The sequence below is a fragment of the Anomalospiza imberbis genome, chromosome 8 (assembly GCF_031753505.1).
Source record: "Anomalospiza imberbis isolate Cuckoo-Finch-1a 21T00152 chromosome 8, ASM3175350v1, whole genome shotgun sequence".
NCBI lineage: Eukaryota > Metazoa > Chordata > Aves > Passeriformes > Viduidae > Anomalospiza > Anomalospiza imberbis.
In genome coordinates this window covers 21,412,981-21,436,364 of record NC_089688.1, presented here as the reverse complement: position 1 = coordinate 21,436,364, position 23,384 = coordinate 21,412,981, and the positions used below count along the sequence as shown (strand labels likewise).

Here is a 23,384-nt window from a genome sequence, read left to right as displayed (position 1 = left end):
TTGATACTGCAGGACCAGGGAGGCTCTACCTTAAACTGCGCATTATTTCCCTTCTGAGCTTTTGCATCCTCTGGCCACATCTTTTTTTCGGAGTGGAGCCACTGCCACTATGGCTCTGCAGTCCCCTCAAGACCAAATACACTCTCAGCCTGCAGGTCACTGCCTAGTCCTAACATCCAGGTGATTTTGCTCCCATTGACGCATGTCAGAGCATGAAGCAGGGTGCTGATGCCACCATTATATTGTACTTCAGTATAACGTGAGGTAAGCAATGCCCTGAACCAGACAGTGCCTCCAGTGCAGGAGGAAATTTCCTCTCCAAGCACACAGTAGCTCTGCCTGCAGGCACACAAGCAGCACCGGTAGTTAGCAATCTAACAAGCAACATCTGCTGCCTATTTGGGGGCAAAGGATGGAAAAGCCAGCAAAGAGTAGCCTGCAGATCCAGCTCCTCAAGACTGAGATTTCCATACTAAAGAGAAAAGCGTTTGGAAGAGAAAATCCAGCATCAAACCTGGATGGCTGTGACTCTGGAAGATACAAGATGTGACTAACTGCTTCTGCAGCTTTACACAGTTACTGTCCGCGATTTTTTTTTTCTTTTTTTGGCCAGATCTTTATTTTGCCAGTAAAAGTGCAGCGAGAGATTGCCACCTTGTGGTTTCTTCTCCTGCAGTGACATGTTTTTTTTCCCCACATGTTCCAGGCTAGACCAGTGGTTTCCAAACCGCTGTCCAGGGATTTCTAGTGAGAAGGGTACTATGGACAAGAATACCTTCCAAATACTTAATTAACTAAAAAAAAAGCACGTCTGTAATTCACAGTCTTCGGTTCCTATACTGAGAAATTCATCACTAGAAAACCTTTCAGGAATCTAACCTGCACGTTAATAAACACTAGTAACTGGCATGGGTACACAGCTCCCAAACAGCAATATAAAACGCAATGGCACAAAACCAGACCGTCTTTACAATATTCTCAGCACCAAGAAGTCTGCGAGAAATTCAGGGCTGATGACAGCCTGCCATTGCTAAAATATGGGATGATCTCAAACAGGAGTTCCCACAAGGTCCTAATAAAGAAGGAGCAGCCATGTGCTCATCCCCGCACCTTGCAGACAGGAAGGCAGGAGCACGCTGTGCTGGTCCCGAGTCACTCTGGGTACTGCTTAGGGCAGCTTGTGAGATCCGTCCCTCAGGCAGCATAACTTGGGGCAAGGTCTGCACAAGTAGCTTACCAGGTGGCTCCTTCATCAATCATGCCCGGGTAGAGCACCAGGTAATATCTCCCCAGTGGTACTAAAGAGGAGTTAGAAAGTGGACGAGCAAGAGCTTGTGAAGTAGCACGCAGCCCCTGTGAACACCCAGTGAATTCATCACATTTGGAAAAAATAAATAGCTGCCTCCCCCAGAAAGAGAGAGAGAGAGAGAAGAGTCTCTCGTAACACAGAAAGGAGCACAGATCCCCCTGGTAGCTTTCATGCCTGTCTGCCTGCTGACATACTGACACAGAAAGTGACCTATTTTCATGGGAGCAATAATGAGTGAATAATCAGAAATTTTCAGGCACTTCCTTTGCCTCCATGACATTTTCTAGCTTCTTGCTTTGCCATTGCTGAGCCTGTTGCAGTTGTAAGCAACTTCTTTCCAGTTCTCCAGCCTCATTTCAAGTTTGTCGTGAATGTTGGTCCAGAGAAAACACAAAAGTTTAAGGAGTCCCTAAGTACATTCTTGAGCACATACTTCTGAAGCTGATAAACGCTAGCAACATTCCCCATCAGGTCTAGACACGAGAATAAATGTAGCTACAGTGTGGTACATTTGTTTCCCAGAAAGACTGCAAATCTAACGACTACCCACCCCCCATTAAACCTCCCCCCCCCCCCCCAAAAAAAAAAAAAAAATCAAAGCACTCCCACGGGAAGAAGGGAAATTAATTTGAATTGAAAAGCTGAAGAGTAGGGCCTCGACAGATAACAGAGGGAGGCTGAATGCAAATTCCAGCTCCAGAGACTGCGGGCAGAAGCCCCTCAGCAAACCCCGACCGCACAGTGCAGGGGAGGCGCAGCCCCCGCACCGCATCCCACAGGCAGTGTACCTGGGATGACACCGGGAGCCAGGGCGGCCGCGCGTGGCTGGGCAGAGCTCGCTGTTAGGTCCGCAGCCCACTCTGGCTGCCAGGGGTGCGGGCTGTCCCGTATCACCGCGAATCTGCTCCGGCGTGGATCCGCCAGCATCTCACCAGGTGCGGAGAGAGCGCGCGGTGCCGCCCGCCGCGGGGATGCTCCCGCACGGGGCGGGTGGGCGAACCCCTCGGTCTCCTGCGTAGCGTCCCGGTTGGTGGCCCCGCTCCGCCGGCCCCTCCCGCCGGGGCGCCGCAGGCCGGCTCCCGGTCGCACGTGGCGCGGCGGCCGCCCGCCCCCCGGCCCACGTGTGCCGCCGCGCCGTGCCGTGCCGCGCCGTGCCGTGCCGCGCCGTGCCGGCTCCCCGCTGCAGTCCCGGGGCGGCGGGCGGGCGCTGCGGTGCCGGCACAGCGGCATGGCGGCGGCGGCGGCGGGCCCGGGGCGCGGCGGCAGCGGCGGCAGCTGGGGCCGGAGCCGGGGCGCCGTGCTGCTGCTCTTCTTCTCGCTGTCGCCGCGGCCGCCCGCCGGGGCCGCCTGGCTGCTGGGGCTACGGCCCGAGGACACGACGCCGGGCCGGGTGTCTCTGGAGGGCGGCGCGGTGCAGGCGGCGGAGGGCAGCCGCTTCCTCCTGCGCCTCTACTTCCAGCCGCCGCCCGAGGGCAACGGCAGCCGCGGGCCGGCGGGGGAGCGGGAGCCGCGGCTGGTCTTCATCGAAGAGGCGGCGGCGGGGAGCACGGCGACGCGGGGCCCGGCGGAGCGGTGCCGGGAGCGCAGCGCCTGGGCCTCGGACGTGGAGGTGGTGGGGCCGCTGCGCTCGGGCGGCGCGGCGGGCTCGGCGCTGGCCGAGGTGCGGGTGCGGGAGCCGCGCAAGGGCGAGGCGGCGGCGGCGCCGGGCGGGCGGCTCTTCTCGCTGTGCGCTTGGGACGGGCGGGCCTGGGCGCACCACGGTGCGGCAGGCGGCTTCTTGCTGCGGGTGCGGCCGGCCGCCCCGCCGCTGGGCACTTGGCTGCTGCCGCTGCCCGAGGCGGGCTGGCTGCGGGCGCTGGGCGCCCTGCTGCTGCTGGGGCTGTCGGCGCTGTTCAGCGGGCTGCGCCTCTCGCTGCTCTCGCTGGACCCGCTGGAGCTCCGCGTCCTGCGCAACAGCGGCTCGGCCGCCGAGCGGGAGCAGGCGCGGCGGGTGCAGGCGGTGCGCGGCGGCGGCGGCACCTACCTGCTGTGCACGCTTCTGCTGGGGCAGGCGGGGGCCAACGCGGCGCTGGCCGGCTGGCTCTGCGCCTCGCTGCCCGGCGGCGGGCCGGCGGCGGCGGCCGGCGGGCCACGGGGAGCGCCCTGGCTGCCGGTGCTGCTGTGCACCGCCGCCGTCTTCCTGGGCGGCGAGGTGCTGCCCTACTCGGTGTGCTCGCGGCACGGGCTGGCCATCGCCTCCCGCACGCTCTGCCTCACGCGGCTGCTGATGCTGGCCGCCTTCCCCCTCTGCTACCCGCTCAGCCGGTTGCTGGACTGGGCGCTGCGGCAGGAGCTCAGCGTCTTCTCTACGCGGGAGCGGCTGCTGGAGACGCTGCGCGCCGCTGGCCCCCACGGCGACCTGGTCCGGGAGGAGCTGGCCATGGTGCAGGGCGCGCTGGAGCTACGCACCAAGGTGGTGGAGGATGTGCTGACACCGCTGGCCGACTGCTTCATGCTCCGGGCCGATGCTGTGCTGGACTTCGCCACCGTCTCTGAGATCCTCCGATCTGGCTACACCCGCATCCCAGTCTATGAGGGTGACCGGCGCGACAACATTGTCGACCTGCTCTTTGTCAAAGACTTGGCCTTTGTCGACCCTGATGACTGCACTCCCCTGCAGACTGTCACCCGCTTCTACCGCCGCCCGCTCCACTGCGTCTTCAATGACACGCGCCTCGACACGCTGCTTGAGGAGTTCAAGAAGGGTGAGGTCGCCGGGCCACCCTCCGCACCCCCCGGGCTTTCCCTGCACCCCTCTGCACCCTCAATGCTTTCCAGGTCAGCAGCCTCCACGGGCAGCCCTGCATGGCCTCTTGGCAGAATGTGGCAGGTACCAGGGATGCTGGGGGAAATCGGTCCCTGCATGTGCTGGTGTGTTGATGACCCTGGTGTCACCTGGTGGAACAGCCCCGGGTGGATTGAAGGCCAGTCCTCGATGTACCGGTGATGTTATGAAGACTGTCAGAGCCTTTGACCTCACAGATTGCTGGCTCAGCAGGTGAGCCTGTCCCCCAGGATGGCAGCAGTGGTTTGGCAGCATGGGCATGGCACCTGCCTTACACCATTGCCCAGACAGCATTTGCTGCTCTGTTCTGTGCAAAGGAGTTTATGACAGGAAAACTCATGACTTGGCTTTCATATTTTCAGCCTAGCAGTGAGAAGGAGGTCTACAAAGTGTTTCTATGCAAGTGATTTAAAGAAAGAAGAAAAGATTAAGCCCTTAGAAAGAGCTGTACTTTTTTTTCAGCTGTGACAGCATTCATAATGCAGCAGCTGCCAGCAGCCCGAGAGATGCTGAGAGCTGTATTTCATTACCATACCTTAAGAATACGCACAGCATGTGTTTTTCTCTCCCACTGGGAGCTGTGTTTTGCCGCGTGTTGCTCACTACGTCATACTGTGGTGAGTGAGTCTAAGAAATGGCTGCAGCAGTGACACGCTGCATTATGTAATGCATGAGGGCAGCACTTGGCTCCTGGGCTGCCTGGCGCCGCTCTGCTGCAGGCAGAGCTGATCATATGGGAAAGGCCAACCTGGTCCACTCCAGATACAGAGAAAGCCTCTCTGTGAGTCAGCTCCTGCTCGTTTTTGGAGGTGGGAGGAGAGAATAGGACATTTAGTGTGCCAGGAATGTGCTCATCAGATACATGCAGGTCAGCATCTTCTCCAGACATGTTCGGCTGTGTTCCCATACCACTCAGGATCACAGGCAGAGGAGCTCTGTGTGCCACCACCTGCCCTCTCTGCCCCTCAGCAGGGCTGGAGACTCCCAATGGAGAAAATCAGAAAATTCCTGGGTTTTATAAAAGACTGTTAGCAAAAGCATTGAGATTGTTCTCTGGGTTCAACCTTGGTGAGCTGCAGTAGTCCATGCCTGTCCCCTTCCCCCCATGCCAGTTGTCTCTTGTGTTCCTAATTCCTTATGTGCTTTGCAGTTCCTTCCTGTGTTTTCCTGCAAATAGCACTGAAGTTCTCCTGAGGTCTCTTCTACCTCTCTCTTGTCTAGAGATGTCAGATGATTTTGGCACTCTCTCCCTTGGTCAGGCTCCTCTGCAATCATCTGATTTACTTTGATACACTTCCCCTTCCAAATTTCTACAGCATGGTAGCCTATGAATCAATAGAGCTATAAAAACGGACTTGTGGTTGCTTAGTTCCCCGCCCTTTGCTTGCTGTCCTCTGCCCTCCTTAAACAGAGCAGTTTGGTGTGTGCTGCTGTGTGGGCTCATGGGTATGCTAACAAACCTTGCTACCCACCCTGCACTTTCATAGCTGGTCTTCATCTCAGATGAAGATTATCCATCCTTCTTTAACTTTGCTCCATTAAACTCTTGGCATATCACTTCAGGTTCTTCCTCCTTTTTATCTGTCTGCCATTGTGGCCTTCTGGGGTGTTTTGCTACAGCCCCTATTTAGAGCTCTCCCTAAGCCCTTAATCTACTCCCACCTCACTTCTCCTTGTCTTTTCTAAACTACATGGCTGAAAAGCCTTGCTTTTGGTTTTCATATCTAACTCTGCATGGGGTTTAGCAATTCCAGCTCTTCCCCCAAATGTTCTTCTTCCCAAGAATTGATGTTTTAGTCTGATTCATCTTTCCTCTATTTGTAGGCATTTGGTCCCCCTGGCACCCTGAATTTGCAAACAGTTACCCCCCAGCCCAGCCCTGCACCCTCCTAAACTGTATTTTTCCAGTTCCAAATACAGGTTCTCATGCTGGCTCCCACACTGTGACAGATGTTAGCTCCCAGCTGCCTTCAGCCCCATCCACTGCTGTGTCAGCCCTGTTCATTTGACTATTTAATTTCTAAAATAAAGATTTCCCGTTTGTAATTAAGAATCTTTATCACTGTCTCCTTTTCTGTGTCCATTTGAATTATGGTGAAGTATCTTGTTTGATCCAATCAAGGTTGCTTTCTATGGCCAGGTCTTCTGAGACACCTTCACTAATTAGAAAGTAGGCTGATTGCTTGTTGGCTCAGTGAGTGTTTAATGAAGGCATTCATCACTTCACACATCCTAGGTGACTGCAGGACATCAAATGCTCCCACTGATAAAGCCTAGCCTCTTTCTAGGAAATTAAAGTCTCTGGTAAGGATGAGCATTAATAACCCCCCCCCCAAAGTCCTTATGTCCCTCACAAGCCTTTAGAAAAGCTAGCTTTTCTTTCCTTTTCTCATGATTAACTGAAACAATTTTTGTATCTTTTATTTCTTTTTGTTATTGTAATGTTTATACAAAATTTCTATAACATTTTACATTCTTCTTTCTTGGATAGCAATGTGTATTTCTGATCTGTTTCACTAATGATTAATGTTCTGCCACATCCACTATACCCATACTGTCATTTTTTTGCATAATGTATAAGTAACACAATTTCACTGCCAGAGCTCCTTGCCACAGTACACAAACATTTATTCTTTCTCACTGAAAATGTCAAGGGATTATTAAATACAGTGCTTTGGAACTCTTGCTCACACCTCTGACAGCACTTTCATTTTCTGTCTCCTACTCACCAATATCTCACTATTATCCTTGTTTACCTGAGGCATTTCTTTTCTTTTGCTGTTCTGCCCCAGCTATGAAGATAATCAGCCTTTTTTCCTATTTAGTCTTCTATAGCAGGGTTTGAGGGGAAACTTTCCTTCATTTGTTTCTGGGTATGCTCACAGTAACCTCCTTTGAGTGCAGTTCCATTAAGATGCATTGGTGTTTACCTTGATTTTAATCCACAGATGTGTCACAAACTGCCTCTCCCCCAGCAGGACCTTGTGTGGAAGGGATAACCTTCCACAGACCTGTAGCATCATCTTTCCATTTAATTCAACATTTAAATTGTATTAAATAGTAGCACACACTCAGTAGCACCCAGGGAGCCACTGGCCCAGTGTGGTCATGGTGCCCCAGAGCAGCTGTGAGCTCCTGTTTAACAAAACCTGGCCCCTGCTCCATCACAGCAGAACTCTTCACCTCTGCCTTTTCACAACCCTGCTGCTGCAGCCATTGTTTGATTTATCTTTCAGTACTGATTGCTGCAGAGAGGTGGTTAAATTGGGGGTCCGATGGGAACTGGGAAAAGCCCAGAGAAGACTCCAAACATCACCAAAGGAGCAGTCTGGCCTGCAAGAGAATAGTGTAGACTTCAACCCACAGCCCAAATGAGGAGGGCAGCTGCAAAAACCATATAGAAAAAAAGCATTACAGCAGCATGAGACAGGTTCAGCTGAAGGAGGGAAATACTTGTGCTGCAATATGGTTTTGACTTCATCTTCTCAGCAAAACTCAGCAAAAAGAACTCAGAAATAATGGGGGCTGGACACCCAATTTGCCATCTTTTCAGGGAAACTAGACACAGTCTTTTGTAGAAGGCATACATTGTTGTTCAGCATTAACTGAGAAGTGCTAAATGAAGGACCCTACACAAAATGTGTCCCCTCTTCACTAGAAATAAGAAAATACATACCAGTACAGTAATTTTACCACCTGCAGCCTGGTGAAAGAAGATGAAAATACTGAAGGAGTGAAAAAATTGGGAGACAATCTCTTGGCAATCTGTATTGGTACATCTTGGAGCACCTGGCTTTATTCTGGGCTCCCAGGAGAAAATACCTAATACACCAAAAAATAATTGCACCATATATAGCAAGGTATAGCTATGTTGGGAGGCAGATAAGCTTTCTGTAGGATAAACTTTACCTAGGGAATGTGGAGATGTGAGGAAGGCTTTATACATTTATTCAGCGTGAAATGTTGTGGGTGATACAATCTGTTTCTCCTCCTTTCTTAAAGATAACCAAGCAATGCATGTTGCAGCTCCAGTCCAGTGATATAACTCCTCCTGGAAACCTCTTCTGTGAGGTCCACCTCCTTGTTATGTAGTGCCTCTGGGAAGTCATAGTCTTGTCCCTTCCTCAAGTTGTTTATGGGTTTTGTTGACTGATTTCCTGGAGGGGTCTATATACAGCACTGGCACCTTTCAGCAAGTAACTTTTCTCTGTCAGAGGAACAGTAGAAATGTGCTTTTAATGTTCATTTTCCTGCAGCGGGGCAGAGGCTGAGCTGCAACTCAAATTAGCCTTCTGTGGCTTGGCATCTTTCAAGAGTTACTAAAAATAAATTCTCCAAACCCCAAATTTCAGGCTTAGCAGGGAAAACAGCCTGTCCTGTGGAGGACAGCTCTGCCCTAGGGTCTGTCTTTACATTTCAAAATGCTCCATGGCCTCTATTAGACTTCTGCAAATGGAATGTAGCTGAAGAAGGTGCTTACAATTTGCCAGGAATTGGGGTCAGTACCATTTCAGATGCTTTTTGTACCATCTTTCTGATCCTGCAGGCATTGTAAGCACACAGTGTTGCTTCAAAATTAACTCAGCCTTCAAGAGATTCCTGCAAGTGTTTCAGTCACTCTGCTGGGCACCCTGACGAGCTGAAGCAATGACCTCCCAAGGCAGTTGTATGGGTTAAGGAGCCAGTTTTTCTCAGGAGCTATCACCTACACGTCCCCTGGAATGTGACTGCGAGGCTGAGAGCAAGTGAATTGCTGATAGACAAAAAATGGTCTCTGTGTCTCATGCTGCAATTCTACCTGAAACTTTTCTGTGCTTTTCCCACGAAACTGTGCTATATCTTACTGTGTAAACCCTGGACTGCTCTACCCCACCCCAGTAATCCCAGGATCAGGCCTTCCCTGGGCAAGCATTCAGCAAAGCCAGAAGGGAGCCAAGTCCTTGGGAGAGGGCACCCTGCCACCCACTTCCCTCTTCATAGCTGTCAAAGGCACCTTCTTACTGAGCTGTTGGGAACCCAGGAGGTCAGGATCCTGTTGCACAAGAGAGAAGATGAGATTCTGTGTCCCCTCTAATCTTCTCCTTACCTTCCTGATTTCCAGTGGTAATAGATGAGCTATTCCAAATGTTCCATCTTTTTTACAGTGTTCCTTAGGATTAGGAAAAGCACAAAAAGAGAATATGAGAAAGGCTACAAACAGATGTAAGCAGGTGAAGTTTTTGTCTCTGAGAAAGGTCTGGGTTAGGTTAGGATTTACAGTTTTTCCTTTACATAGCTCTTATTCCTGTAGAGCTGTGTGGCCCTGCAGCCCTCTTGGTTATTTACCCCCTGCTTAGATGGGCATTTCCTCTAGACACAATGTGTGCTTTCACCCATGGTGCAGAGCCATGGTAACACAGGATCACACTCACACACATTTCCACTTCAAGGTGTTCAAATCAGGGTCCCCACGTTCTTCAGATGCAGGTCAGCAAGAAGGCACAGAGATGCTGGCAGCTCCTGTGAAGAGCTCTGAAGAAAAGCACACAGAAAATAGACTTCAGTTACATCACGGTTGTTTCACAAATCAACATTATTTTAAAATTTCTCTTTTTTTTTCCTTCGATTTTTTAGCTGCAAAACGTTTAGGCACAGGTCTGTGCCTGTACCTTTGATCTCCTAATAATAGCTTCAGATCTTACAGTAAAAATTAATGAAAATTAATTTTATGCTCAGAATGTTCATCCTGTGGAACAAGAGACAAGGCTAAAGCATCCTTAACATTCCTCTGGCAGGGTACCTATATAAAAAAAAATAATAAAGAAGTAGTCTGGGCTATATTTGAACCCAACAGCACTTTCTTTCCTGGAAGTCAAGGCATTTCCATGTGTTCAGACCCCATTCCCTCATTGAGGAAGATGCTTTGAGGTGGATCTATGAGCTCAAGGTCATTTAGGTGCCTATGAAAATCAAGGTTCCTAAAAATGGGCATAAAAGCTTTGGATATCTGTTCAGATGCTTGCTCCATCTGGAAGCTCTCAGCTGTTTATATTAGCTCTGTAATTTAGCATTTTGAGGCATTGACTTTCCACTGAAGCTGTTGTTTGAAAAGAGCAGATTTCATGTAGCTCATAAAGAATTTAGTGCAGTTGTATCCCATGCTGAGCAGACACTTAATCACCTATAGACTTCCTGTGCGAGAGCAGTCCTGCGGAGGCCGGCAGAGCTGCTCGCACAAGGAAAGTTAATTGCCCATTTGTTCTAGCATTTGCCAAACCAAGGCTTTGATTCTCAAGTGTTTCACTGTGCTTTCCTGCATCAGCAATAGCCTTGTAAAGTTTACATGTGACAGCTTGCTAGTGGGGAAGCAGCTCACCCTTATAATTCATCTCATTTGAGCTATCCAGCAGTGGTTACAATAGCACAGTTTTTGGAATCAGTTTTGCAGATCTTAAAGCTGTTTTAGATCAAGTTTGGGGGGTTGTTTAAATGATTTACCTCCCTTTGTTGTGCTCCCACTGAGGCTGACCTGCTGGATAATGGCTGTAGAGGCAAATGTGACCGCTGTGGTGTCCCCAGGTCTGGCCCTATGCCACCTTCCCTTAGACATTGTTTCCATCTCGTTGCCCAGATTCTGCCCTTGTACATGCTCTGAAGGCCACTGCTTTTCCTCCCGTGCAAGTGTAGCAGCTCCCAGGGCTGGGCAGAGAGATCCAGCTGAGCTTGGCAGCACTACCCAGGAGGGAACAAGCCATGACCACACAGTCAAGGCACCTGCAAACCCTCCAGCAGAATTTATGGGGTCTGTTAAAAAGCTGATGGGAGGAGATACAGGACCCAGTCAGGTCAGGGGGGTGGGGCACAACTTTGCGAATGATCTCATGTTCCTCAGGTGGGAAATCGGAGCATGTCAGCCCTCTCCCAGAGGGGAGCAGCTGCGAGCAGCACTCACTTAAAGGACCGGGACTGGCTGGCATTCAGGGCTTTTTGTGACATTGATACCAGCTGGCCAGGCATGGGCTGGGATCAGCTCTCTCAGTATGAGCAGCAGCAGCCACACTGACCTGCAACAATTTTCTGTTGTTTGGTACCTGCTTCAGTTCTAGTGTGTGTGCCTATGAAAATCAAGGAAATTAGCCTGGAATTAGCCTGGAAACATGAACCTGGGGGTTTGGAGTGTGAATACAAGTGTTTATTTTCTGTGAAAATAAAGAACTCTGGAGTGCTCTAACAGACCTACTGTCTCTGCCCCCAGTGCAGTGAAACCATGGGTTTCCTTCCAGGCTAATGGTGCTGGGTTATTTCTAAATAATCTCATTTGCAGCTACGTGAACATGGAGCTTGAATCACATTTCTAGTGTAAATTGCAGTGTCGAGGTAGGTGTTTGGCCAAAAAAAGAATTGCCTCCATCACTCTCTGGCTGCCTTTAAGTAGCACCTAAGCTTTTTGTAAGGGCTTGGTGGTTTTGGGTTGCATGTAAATGTCATTAACAACAAGCTCTCAGCCAAAAGAAATAACTTTTTCCCCCTCCTCGCTCACACAAGGACTTGTAGGAGACCAGATGGCCCCAGTGTTTGGGAGCAGAGTTTGGCAAAGGAGACCTTTTCAAAAGCTGGACTTTGCTAAGATGAAACATAGCTGTCGCTGCTGTCTTGCAGCCAACTCCTCTGCTTTTTTCTTCTTAAGTGCCGTGTTGCTTTATTACCCACTGAACAGAAAAGATGCACAAACCTATGCATGAAAGGAGTGAAATAGCCCAGTCTAAAGAACATGCTGAATTTTCAGTGCCCCAGGGCTATTGATTTGTTTTTTTAAAGTAAATCTCAGTGCTATTTGCTGCAATGTTATGTTCTCATTTCTAAATCTGTAGGCGTGGGAGGCAGCGAGCTGCTTTCTGAAATCTTGCAATAAAAGCGTGGTATGAGGAGGAGGGAATTTATACTGTGGAAAATGCCCAAGATTTGCTATGAGAAATGTATAGTGCTGATCTTCAGCTGAGAAATGTCATCTGCTCGTCTCAGATCCAGGGCAGGGTTATTTGAAGGTCACATGATCCCCAGCAAGACGTGTTTGTGGCACTGCCAGGCTGCTCTGGGTGTGCTTGTCCCTGCGCCTCTGCAGGGACCAGCCGGGAGGCACTGCGGGTAAGGAAGGAGCTGTGCACCAGGCAGGAGCCCACCCTGTCACATCTTTATGCATGAATGCTGTTCACATCCTTTGTCGGGAGCAGCAGGAGAGCTTGTTGGGACAGGCTTATGGGAGAAGTGGCTGCAGAGGCAGCTGCAAAGCAGAGAGGACCTGCCCCTGTTTTGGGTGACCATTGCTGCTCAAGGAGCTCAGCTCCGAGCCCATGGGGGAAATAAGGTGTTAGCGGCTTCCCAGAGGTCGCTGCAGTACTTTGGGTTTATGCAGGCATTGCAACACGAGACCCCAGGGATGCAGAGCAAACAGAGGGAACAGAAGTTTTTGGCTCTGGTGCAATGAGGGTGCTTTTAAGTAAAACTAGAGGTTCAGAATCTGTGTGCACTGCTGGGCAGTGCGGGAGCCACACAGGCAGTAAGAGACTCAGTGCTGTTCATTGGCGGGTCCAAGAACATCTTGAAGCTAGAAACCCAGAAGTTGTTTGTGGCTTGGAAGTTGGGTTCTGGTCAAGATGCTGAGCAGGACCATAAATCAGAGCAGCCAGTAAAGGAAGGGAGAGGCTGAAAAAGTCAAAACAGTTTACAGAGAGCTGGACATGCAAAAACAAATAGAAATGTTTGAAGTATGCCAAAACCAAGAAACTTGAGAATGTGTCAGCAGAACTGCCAGCTTACAAGGGACAAGTGAGGAAGCTGAAACTGTGATCCAGAACACTGGAACTTCCAAGCAGGAGTCAGCATCATTGCAGCTGAAGGTCCTGGACTCACTCTGCTTGTTTAAGGTAACATAGAGAAGCTGCTGTCAAGGGCAGGACTTGGAGAAGTATTTCAGGTGCAAGCTGATGGGTTGATAAGTGTTCAGTGTTTGCATCCAGTTGGTTCACCCAAAAGTTCTGTAGGAGCTGGGCTGAAAGCTGCAAACAAACATTTGTGTTTCTGCATAAAAACCAGCTGCTGTTTCAAGGAGATGGAAATTTTGCCTGTGTTTTACAAAAAAACCTTAGTACTGGTCTATGTAGAAAGATGAGGGGGAGCTGTTCCCAGCAATTTAATAGGAAAGATAATTAGCAATAGAATAAGAAAACACCAGGAGGATACAGGAAATCAGTAGAGCCAAGGACACATTCACATTTCTGTGTTGGAGAACATTGTCTCATTGCTCTGTTAAGAGTGGTTTCATGCCAGTGAAGCTGAGGGTAAGGAAGAAATGGTATAATGTACACTTTATTCCTGCACAGGAGGCTTTCAAAGAGCTGAACAGAGTGACTCATAGCCTGGATAAAGAGGGAAGGTAGCCCCAAAAAAGAGCCTACATGTACAAATCAGTCTGGACAGCTGTTGCCCCGTTAGGCTGGGCTGCATGTCCAGCCCTTCTCCTTGGGTTAGCACACTTGGGTGGGTTTGGGTGACATTGTCTGCTGTGATCTGTGCCTCCCACCAAACCCTGCCCACCTGCCTGCCCACCACGCCGGGAACCGCTCTCAGGATCACCGGGCCAGGTGTCTCACTGCCACTCTGCTTTTCCCCTGCAGGAAAGTCCCACCTGGCCATTGTGCAGAGGGTGAACAATGAAGGGGAAGGAGACCCGTTCTACGAGGTGATGGGCATTGTCACCCTGGAAGACGTCATTGAGGAGATCATCAAGTCCGAGATCCTGGATGAGACGGATCTGTACAGTTAGTGTCCCAGAGCAGCTACTGCGGTTGCAGGAGCCAGGGTGGGAGCCTGCACAGACAGACAGATGTGGGTAGGAAACAGGCCAGAGCAAATTGTGGTCCTTCCCCAGAGTGATTTGCTGTTGTGATGGGAAAGACAAGAATGATGGAGAGATGCTGGTCAAGTGTCCCTATCTTGGATGCTCAAGACAGAGAAGTTCCAGCATCAGCAGTGGGTGGCTGGGCAGGGCCTGACCTAGGAACATCTATGTTGGGCATGAAATGGGTGGTTCCCAAGCTCATTTGCAACTCTGGGCGATGCATCCAGACTGGAGAACACAGGGCTTGTTCCTGAGGAATAAGTGTGTTTTACAGTCCAGCTCCCTGCCCTGGGAGCTGCTCCCAAGGCTGCATGCACAGCAGGTTTTATGTGCCCCACTGCTCCATCTGCTGCTGCACAGCAGCCCTGCCATAGGGTGCAGCCAGACATGCCTGTCCATACGTGTGCATGTGACGTGGGGCCCTGCAGCTGCAGCAGGTCTGTGGCTGCTGCAGGGGAGTGACCGCTCTGCTCTGCCTGCAGCTGACAATCGGAAGAAGGAGCGAGTTCCCCACCGGGGACGCAAGCCCCAGGATTTCTCCATCTTCAGGCTCTCAGAGAGTGAGATGAAAGTGAAGATCTCCCCGCAGCTCCTCCTGGCTACCCATCGGTTCATGGCAACAGGTACACTTGCCCTTGTGCAAGCCCTGCAGCACCAGCCCCACAGGGTATCCCTAAGCCATTCCTGGGTTGGGCTCCTCCCCACTGAGCAATTTCCACCCTCTGGACCTATAGCCTGGATATTCCACTGCCCCACCAGTGCGGGTCTGCATTTGGCTCCCCTCTTGGCTGTGGGTGCTTAGGCTGTAGGAGCAGGGCCGTGCAGCTCAGAGGATGAGGGGTTCCCAGCAGTCCTGGGCCTGCTAAGCACAGCATGTGTGTGTTGCCTCCCTTCTAGAAGTGGAGCCTTTCAAGTCCCCCTACCTCTCAGAGAAGATCCTGCTGCGGCTCTTGAAACACCCCAATGTCATCCAGGAGCTCAAGTATGACCGAAAGAACAAGAAGGCAGCAGAGCATTACCTCTACCAGCGCAACCGCCCTGTCGACTACTTTGTCCTCATTCTGCAGGTGCCTGGGGCAGCAGCAAGCAGAGGGTGGCAGGGTGTGGCCCTGTTTTCTCCTTGCCACCTTGTTCTAAGCTGCTTCTGTCAGCAAAGATGCCCATCCTCTTGTATGGGCCGGCAAGGGTCCCTGCAGCCCTGGGTGGGTCAGGAGCACAGGGTGCTTGTCTGAGAGGTTTTTCCTCCTCCTTCCAGGGGAAAGTGCAGGTGGAGGTCGGCAAGGAAGGACTGCGGTTTGAGAATGGGGCGTTCACCTACTATGGTGTCCCTGCCATCATGGCTGTTGTCTCCTCAGGTGAGGCCTCTGTGGGCTCCCTCTGCCTTTGCTTCAGCAGCATCCATGGAGGCTAAACCAGCTAGTGCCAGGAGAAGGGGCTGGCCATGGCTGGGGAGGTGGCCCTGCTTTGGGGCATGGGGCAGGAGCCCTTCTTCTGCTATTCCCACACCTCCAACTGTTGTTTCAGAAAACGATGTGCGAAAAATGGGAAGCCTGGCAGGATCTTCCTTTCTACGTAAGTATTTTGGGACAGGCTGAGGCCCTAAAACCTCTCTGCAGCACTGGCTGGCTGGAGGAGCAATGGCTTTTCTCCCATGCTCTGTGCTGAGGTAGACAGAGAAACGACATGCTGAGGGGCTGATGCAGCAATGACCCCACAGAGTGACTTGGAGGTCCCTTTGAGATCCCTTTGATGTCCTTTTGAAGTTTCTACCGTATGCTGGCTCTCTGCTGGTGGGTCCCAGCACGGCTGGTGCTGCAAGGGGCAGTGCCCACGGGTGGGTGTTATACTCATTCTAGGTCTCAGCATAACACCTCTAGACCCATTTGCCTTCCTGAGGCTCAGGGCACAACCTGAGCATGGGCCCCACATTGGGCTGCTTGGGAATTGCAGAGATGGGTTGATTTACCTGTGAGCTATTTGCATGTGGTGATGGGAAATTAGCCGAGTGCCAATAAATTCCCTGCCTGCAGAGCTGATGGGTTAAGAAGCAGATCCTCTGCTTGCAGGAGTTAAGAGGGAGCTCTGATTAGGGGAGACTGAAAGGTACCCCCTTCTTTGCTATAACCCCTGCAAAGGTTTGGTCCCATGTGGCTCAGGAGCAGGTTGAGGTGCTGCCCAATCGCAGTCCGTCATCATCCAAACCCCAGATGTTGCAGTCAGATCTGCAGCGCTGATGGTAAGCTAAGATGCTCTGCCTGCCTAATCAAAACAGGGATCTACTAAATGCAATCTTTCGGGAGATGTAAAGAGGAATGTCATCAAGAGAACAGGGGCAGTCTCTTGGGGCAGGTGGCTCACTCCAGTGGGTCCTAGTCTTTCTGCAGCTCTAGGGTTCACCTGTTTCCTGCTGCTTGCTCTGCCTCTGTGCAAAAGGCTGACTCGTGGACTGATGGATTAACCCCTCAGTGCCCATTCCTGATTTGCCTTGTGTCCACAGTGCAGTCAGTCTGGAGAGAGGAAATCAATGAAGTGGCCAATTTCTGCCAGGGTGTTGCTGGATGGCGCAGTGTCCTGTAACCTAGGTGAGAGTCCTCACGGGCCCACAGGGGCTCAGGCAGTGAGGGCTGCCCACGGGCCTTGGGCCAGGCAGGGCAGAAAAGCAGTGGGAGCTGTGTCAGAGCAGCCATGCATGTCTGCAGTGCCGCCTGCTGGGACACTGCTGCTCAGGGCTCCTTTGCTCCCAGTGCTCACGCATGACAATGTCATGAGGTGTTTTCTGCCATACAGCCATTCCTGCCTGCAGTGGGACAGACCTGTGTCACACCCCTGGCCAGCAAGGAAGCAGGCTAGGAGGCAGAAGTGACAGGGCATCTCCCTTGTGGTGGAGGCTGGCATCCTCTTTCCTCCTTGAAGGAAAGCCCAGAAGAAAGGACTGTGAGTAGAGTATCACAGCTGAGAATTCAGACATCAACCTAGAGCATTTAGGTTGTTATTAATTAACTGTTATGCAATTGTTTTATCTCCAGCTGATCTTTGGCATTGGTGCTGTGTGGTGACAAACGGTGTGGGAGGGTCAGGCAGTGGGAGCACGGAGTCAGTGCTAGTGGTTATCAACTCATCCTTTGCTCCCATCAGGACAAGGTCATTCCGAGCAGTGCTTCATGCTGGTGTCTTTTTTTATTTGCAGAACATTTTGATTCAGGGGAGGACACGTAACAGGAATTCCTGGGAGAGCAGCAGGGAGATTAGAAAAGGGGACTGCAGGGCAATTTTCCTGGGGGTTTTACATTTGAAGCAATTTTAAAACATTAATCACACAGGCAGTAGATAGTTCCTAGAGTGTTGCAGCTGTGCTGTGGACACAGTGGCTGGAGGTAGGGCAGGACACCTCGGGCAGGAGGGCTGGCAGCTGGGGGAATCATGGCAATGGCTGGAGTAGGGGCTGGCAGCCAGCAGAGCTCCCACTGCTCTCAAGGTGGGCAATGGCAGTGGTGAAAGCAGAGACTGGCAAGCGTTAAGGAGTGCATCACTTGCCCTGTGTGTTGGTCTCTCCGTGCTCCCCTGGCATGGCCCAGGAATGCTCTTGAGGGCAGCAATCACCAGGAGGAGGAATGTTCTGCCCTAGAAATTGTCATTGCAGCTGTAACCCATGGCAATAAAACATGGAAAGTGAGTGTCTATGATTTACCTTCTCTGTGGCAATGGGTCAGGCAGCCCCAGATGCAGAGTCCTGGCTTCTTGCAGTTCCTGCAAGGATCAGCCCCCAGTGGGTAGCTCTTCTCGGCATCACCCGAAGGCTTTTGAGACCCAGGACCTTGCAAGAAACTGTAGGCAGCCTGACATGAATCCCTTTGCTTTGCATCACCGTGAAGAGCTTCTGTCAGCCCCTGCCTGCAGCTGTGGGGCTGGGGCAGCAACTTTTGCAGAGCATATTCCTTCTCTGCCATGTGCCTGCACACACAGAAGCATCCCAGATACCGAATGCAGTGATTAGCTTCCACCCATTTCCCAGGTGGCATAAGCTGACCACAAAGTCTCCTATCCTGGCAATGGCTGGTAAAGGGCTAGAGCCAAGTGCCAGCACTTAACTCATGGTGGGGAAGGTGCTTTCTACCCATGCCAGGGCTCCAGGAAGTTGTGTGGCTCTACAGACAGGCCTGGCAGGAGCAGATCCCCCCTGCCAGCCTCACCTCCCCTTACCTTGTCACAGAGCAACCTGCTGATATACAACTTCCAAGTCTGTGTTCCTGCCTGTGGCCCTGTCCCCAGGACTGGCAGGCACCTCTCCAGAGCAGAAGCAGGAGGATGTAAAAGGGGTGGGAAGGGATGCTGGAGACAGCAATGGGAGCTCAGCCCAGGACTGCTGGCACATGATTCTTTTTCTTATTCTTCCTCTTGGTCTGTATCCCACCCTCACCTCCATCCCTCACCTTTCCCCTGGGTCCCCTCCTTCCTTCTCCCTCCCTCTCTCTGCAGTGCCTGTCTCAGTGTCCCGTACTTTCGCCTTCAGCAGAGGGGACTCCCTGGCTGGCTCTCCAGGTAACAGGACATGGCTTTGGCCAGGGGCCTCTGCATGTGACAGGCTCTTTCCAGCACCCTGTCCCCAACCCCCCTCCACCCTGCATGCTGGGCAGTACCCACGGCACCCCTGGGCAGCCCCTCACTGGTTGGAGCATTGGTGGCAGACTGGGACCAGCAGTCCTGCCACAGCCTCCCCAATATGATGCAAATCCCTGGAAGAATGGGATGGGGACAAGGGGAAGCCATGGGCTTAGGCTTTCTTCGGTGTGCACTTCCTGTAATTTCCTGCACTTAGCTCTTGGGGTTTTGGCTTGCTGCTTTGGATGACAGTGACCGGCAGTCCTGCATGCCTGCTGCCCTGCCCCCTTGCTTTCTGCTGATCCGGGTAATAAGAAGGCATTTTAGCAGCAGAGCAGAGTCAGCATGACGTCACCTATGCAAGGAACAAGCTGCCTTTGTTCCCTAATAAATCACTGACTAGACAAAATCCATCATGCTGTGTGTCAGAGGCCACGCTGTGTGTCAGAGGCCATCAGTCAATGTGAGTGACAGACTAGCTTGCCATGGCAGCCTCTCCCCCTGATCTGTCATAGCTGGGGTGAACAGGAGCATGCCTTTGAGACAGGTTAAGCAAATACTCACAGGCTGCTGGCTCAAGCAGGAGAAGTGGTGCCAAATGTGGTGCAGAAGGCCGGCATTAACAGGAGAGCTGTCAGTGACAGGCAGCCAGCAGCCCTAACCTCTGCTGCTGGCACCAGGTCAGAGTCCTGCCCAGTCCCTTCGGTTTGTGTGGGGCTGGCGTGGCACAGTCTCCGCACCAGCCCACAGTGAGGAGGACAGGCTGCAGGACTCCCCCCAGGGCCCCTGCCAGCCCCTTGTCCTGGGCAATAGCCCCTGGAGGTGACTGGTCCACCTTGGCCCTACACCGGCACTGGGAGCCCAAGCAACACCACGAGCGAGAGTGAGTGCCTCTCTCTCTCTGCTGTCCCCTCCCGCAGTGAACAGGTCACCGTCGCGCTGCAGTGGCCTCAACCGCTCCGAGTCCCCCAACCGGGAGGACTATGGAGGCAGCAGCACGCAGCTCCACAGCAGCAGCAACAACATCTACACGCCCGACTACTCCGTGCACATCCTCTGCGACGTGCAGTTCGTCAAGGTATGGGCAGGGCTGGCAGGGACTGTCCCACCCTGGCCACCCCTGTCCAGGTGCCCTCTTGCCCCACTGTGCCCCAGGAGCCTGGTGGGTGCCCGGCGGGTGCTGAGGAGTCTTGCACTTACTCCTGCTGTCTGGAGGTTTGGAGCCAAGTCTCCGAGAGGTCGAGGTGGGGCTCGGTGCCCACTGAGCTGGGTGCACGTCTGTGTGCCCAGGTGACCCGGCAGCAGTACCACAACGCACTGGTGGCCAGCCGCATGGACAGCTCACCTCAGTCCCCTGACATGGAGGCCTTCGACAGGGATTCAACCAAGGCCTCGACTGCACGGGGAACCCCACAGACACCCAAGGAGGACCCTGCCACCCTCCTGAATGAGAGGAACAGCATCATGTGTGAGTCACCCAACAGCATTCCTTCCCTGCCACAGGCCAACGCTGCATGTCCCCTAGGGGGGTCTGTGCTGGGGCCCTCTGGCATGATGCACACACCACCTCTGCAATGCAGTTGCACGTGGAGTGGGGCTCGTATGCGGTGCAGGCATTAGCATACACACACACACCTGTGCATGCCTGCACAACTGCCAGTGTGCAGGCATTTAATTCCTCATTGCCTTGTGCTCGTGTCCCCCGGGGTCCCTGGCAGTTGGACTTGCTGCCATGGCTGGCAAACTGCCATGTCCTGCCCCAGGGCACAGCACCTCCCTGCCCTGTGTCCCTGCAGGCAGCCGCTCTGAGGGGCTGCGCAGTCCCAGCGAGTCAGTGTTCCTGCGCATGGAGGGCATCCCCTTCATCCAGGAGGAGCTGGCTGACAACGAGGAGAACAGCAAGCGGCAGAGTGAGTCTGGCCGGGGGGCACACACACCTGACCCCAGGGCTGGTGAGGCCACAGCGCCCTGAGGTGCTGCAGCCACGCTGGGCTTTTGCAGACAGTGAGTGCTGCGGGACCATCCTGGAAGCAGAGTCCGCAGGTCAAGAGGCCGGGACCGGCTCATCGCCGAGCAGCTCTGAGGATGCGCTGGGCAAGAGGCTGCTGAGATCCCTCAGTGAGTGACTGACCCAGGGACAGAACACCCAGGGGAGAGCTCTGCCTCAGCACCCCGCTGCCCGTGCCAGCTGTCCCCCAGCCCTGTCCTTGGGACACCCTGCATGGGGCTGGTGTGGAAGGGGGGACAACCTAGTTCCCTGTCAGTACCTCAGCAGAAGGCAAAACTGCACTGCGGGCTAGCTCAGGCAGAGCCAGCCACTAGGTCCTGGCCCAGCCCTATGCAGCCCTGCCCTGAGCACCCTGGGTTCCAGCACCCCAGCCCTAAGCACCCTTGCTGCTGCAGGTGGACGCAAGCAGCGAACATCATCAGAAGGTGAGAAGTCGCCTGAGGAAAGCTCCAATCTCGCCCCATTAATCACCTGAGCAGCAGCGTGGCCAGAGCACAGTGCTGGAGGCCCATGCAGACTGGAGGTAGGAACCTGCCTCTTGGTGCGACATTCCTTTTCCAGCAAGTGGGAGGTCACTCATTTTAAATAGGGTAAAACAGGTTTCAGGCAGCAAAGCCAAATGGGGTGGTTTGGAGCCCATGCAGGTGTGCGTGTTGGTGGGGGCTGGAGCAGGATCAAGGAATATGGAGCAGGATCTGCTCTCAACAGCAGACTGGATGTCAGAGACGAGTGAGACCTTGGCTCATGTTTTCACTGTCTGCACCAGTGTACACCTGAGCTTGGCTAGGAAAGGTGCTGCAGGCTTGAGCAGCAGCAGGTCAGAGAGGGCAAGCGCTGGCCACCTGCACCAGGTTGTGCTTGTGTCTTCCAGGTCTGCAGCATGGGGGTCTCCTGCCGTGAGGCTCACGTCCAACAGCAGGAGGTCTGCACTCGCCCGCTGCCTGTCCGCCCGCTCGTGCCGCCCCTCCCTGCAGGATTTGTGCAGAGCCCCATCCCCAGGCGAGAAAGGATGTACCCCCGGCAGGGCTGAACCACCCAGGCAGCCTGGACCAGCTAGCTGGAGACCGAGGGCCCTTGCCCTCGCCCAGCTGCTCCCTGGTAGCATCTGGTCTCAAGGAAGAGGTGGAAAAAGGAAAGGTGAAACAATGTCTGTCACGGCATCCCTGCAAGCAGTGCAGGGAGGGGCAGCCCAACCCAGAACTGCCCTTTAACATCATTTACCATCCCCATCCCAGCGAGGCCCGGAGCCCCGCGGTGACAGTGCTGCAAGATGTGGTCCCCAGCACGAGGAGAATGTGCTATTTGGGGGGTGCCACGCGCAGCTCAGGGCCCCAGCACACGTTTGTGCCGTGCCTGGTGACACGCCCGCTTGCAGCGCCTCGCTCACGCTGACCATGGACACGGCCCAGCGCTCCCGAAGCCCTGCCAGGCACAGGGCAAGGAGCTCCGCTCACCCCCGAGGGCAGCCCCCTCTCCATGCTGCATTGGACCATCCTCTCTGCACACGCCTGCCGCCGTGAGGGAGGCTCGCACCAAGACTTCGGGGTGGGACAGACCAGTCAGTAGTTTTTGTAGAGGCTCAACGCAACGGGGATATCAACATTAAAAGTGATTTTTCCCTGAGCAATGCCCTCTCTGTGTCCATGGGTGTAGGGAAAGATGCTAACCCCTTCTAGCAGGCCAGGCTGCCCTCTTACCCAGGGCCAGAGGTGCCTGGAGTAACAGGACTCAGCCTCACTGAGAACAGGTCAGCAAGTGCTGCCCGATTTCTCGCTGTGAAGCTGGGCTCTCTGTCACTCCTGCTGCCAGGAGAGCCCTTGGCAAGCAGGGAGATAAGCCCCAGCAGTGCCGACAAGGACAGGGGAAAACCAGGAGTTAATATCAGGTCATTGCAAACACAATTGTGGGATACACATGCTGGAGTATAGCCTGACAGATAATGACAGAAATCTCATAGTCCACCCATCCCATAGTCCGTGCTGATAAAACTTCAGCTGAAATAACTGCAGCCCTGTCTGGGCACTGCCCTTCTAAGGAAACACACAGCAATTGAAAAGTGGACAGAGGAAGGCAAGGGCTGGAAAACAACTTACCCCAAAGGCTGAAGGAAAGTCATTTAATCTTTACTGGTGAAGGATGTGAAGAGTAGAGAGGAAGTTTTCAAATACATGAAAAATTGTTGTACAGAGGAAAGGAATAATCTGTTCTCTGTTGCCATGGTAAATGGGATAATTGGTAATGAGCTTACACCCCAGAAAAGGAGAAATTTAGGTCACTTGCTAGGAAAAACAAGGTTGGTAAGACTAGCAAAACACCAATATAGATCACATGGGGTGGGCCACCCTTCACACCAGGAGGTCTGTAAGGGCAGAAGTGTAAGCAAATATCATAAATAAAAAAATTAACTCCTCCTGAGATGACCCCTAGAAGTCATCTTTTAACCACTTCCTCACCATCCCTGTTGTGAATGGACACCAAGAGGAAAAAAAGATCCTCATCTGCAGAGAGAAGGAAAGGCTACCTCTGTCTCACTCTCTTATATGATATGAATACTAACCGAGGAAGAACAAACAAGAGACCCCATGCACTCTGTGCAAACACAACAAGGCAATAAGGCACCATTTTTGCCTGTTCTGTCTAAGCTGCAGCACAAGCAAATCCATCAGGCAAACAGTGACTACTGCTACTTGACACAAGGAAAGGAGCTGTCCCCTTTCTTCACAAGATCCTGTCAGAAGGCTGCTCTGTCAGCTCACAAATAGATCTG

General features: G+C 52.8%; 1 protein-coding gene and 1 long non-coding RNA gene across 4 annotated transcripts; one reads left to right on the top strand and one right to left on the bottom strand.

The window, feature by feature from the left end:
* Window positions 1–2,445: 2,445 nt before the first annotated feature.
* On the top strand, window positions 2,446–23,032 carry CNNM1 (cyclin and CBS domain divalent metal cation transport mediator 1). 3 transcript variants are annotated; one of them, XR_011001438.1, is made up of 13 exons: window positions 2,446–4,053; window positions 13,787–13,930; window positions 14,493–14,633; window positions 14,908–15,077; window positions 15,266–15,365; window positions 15,535–15,582; window positions 18,487–18,549; window positions 19,530–19,687; window positions 19,900–20,077; window positions 20,406–20,519; window positions 20,615–20,727; window positions 21,013–21,140; window positions 21,489–23,032. XR_011001438.1 is itself a non-coding variant. In XM_068197765.1 (13 exons), exons 1-12 carry the CDS (start codon window positions 2,538–2,540, stop codon window positions 21,090–21,092), a joined length of 2,826 nt encoding a protein of 941 aa, XP_068053866.1. In that variant the 5' UTR covers window positions 2,446–2,537; the 3' UTR covers window positions 21,093–21,140; window positions 21,489–23,032. The 3 variants fall into 3 exon arrangements, 2 of the variants coding, with proteins under 2 accessions (XP_068053866.1, XP_068053865.1); XM_068197765.1 differs by having other exon boundaries at window positions 14,911–15,077; window positions 20,611–20,727; XM_068197764.1 differs by having other exon boundaries at window positions 2,448–4,053; window positions 20,611–20,727.
* On the bottom strand, window positions 7,314–10,741 carry LOC137478155 (uncharacterized). The gene is made up of 3 exons (XR_011001439.1): window positions 10,611–10,741; window positions 9,549–9,644; window positions 7,314–8,886 (listed from the first exon to the last, which is right to left on the bottom strand). It is a non-coding gene; the product is annotated as an uncharacterized lncRNA (long non-coding RNA).
* Window positions 23,033–23,384: the final 352 nt, after the last annotated feature.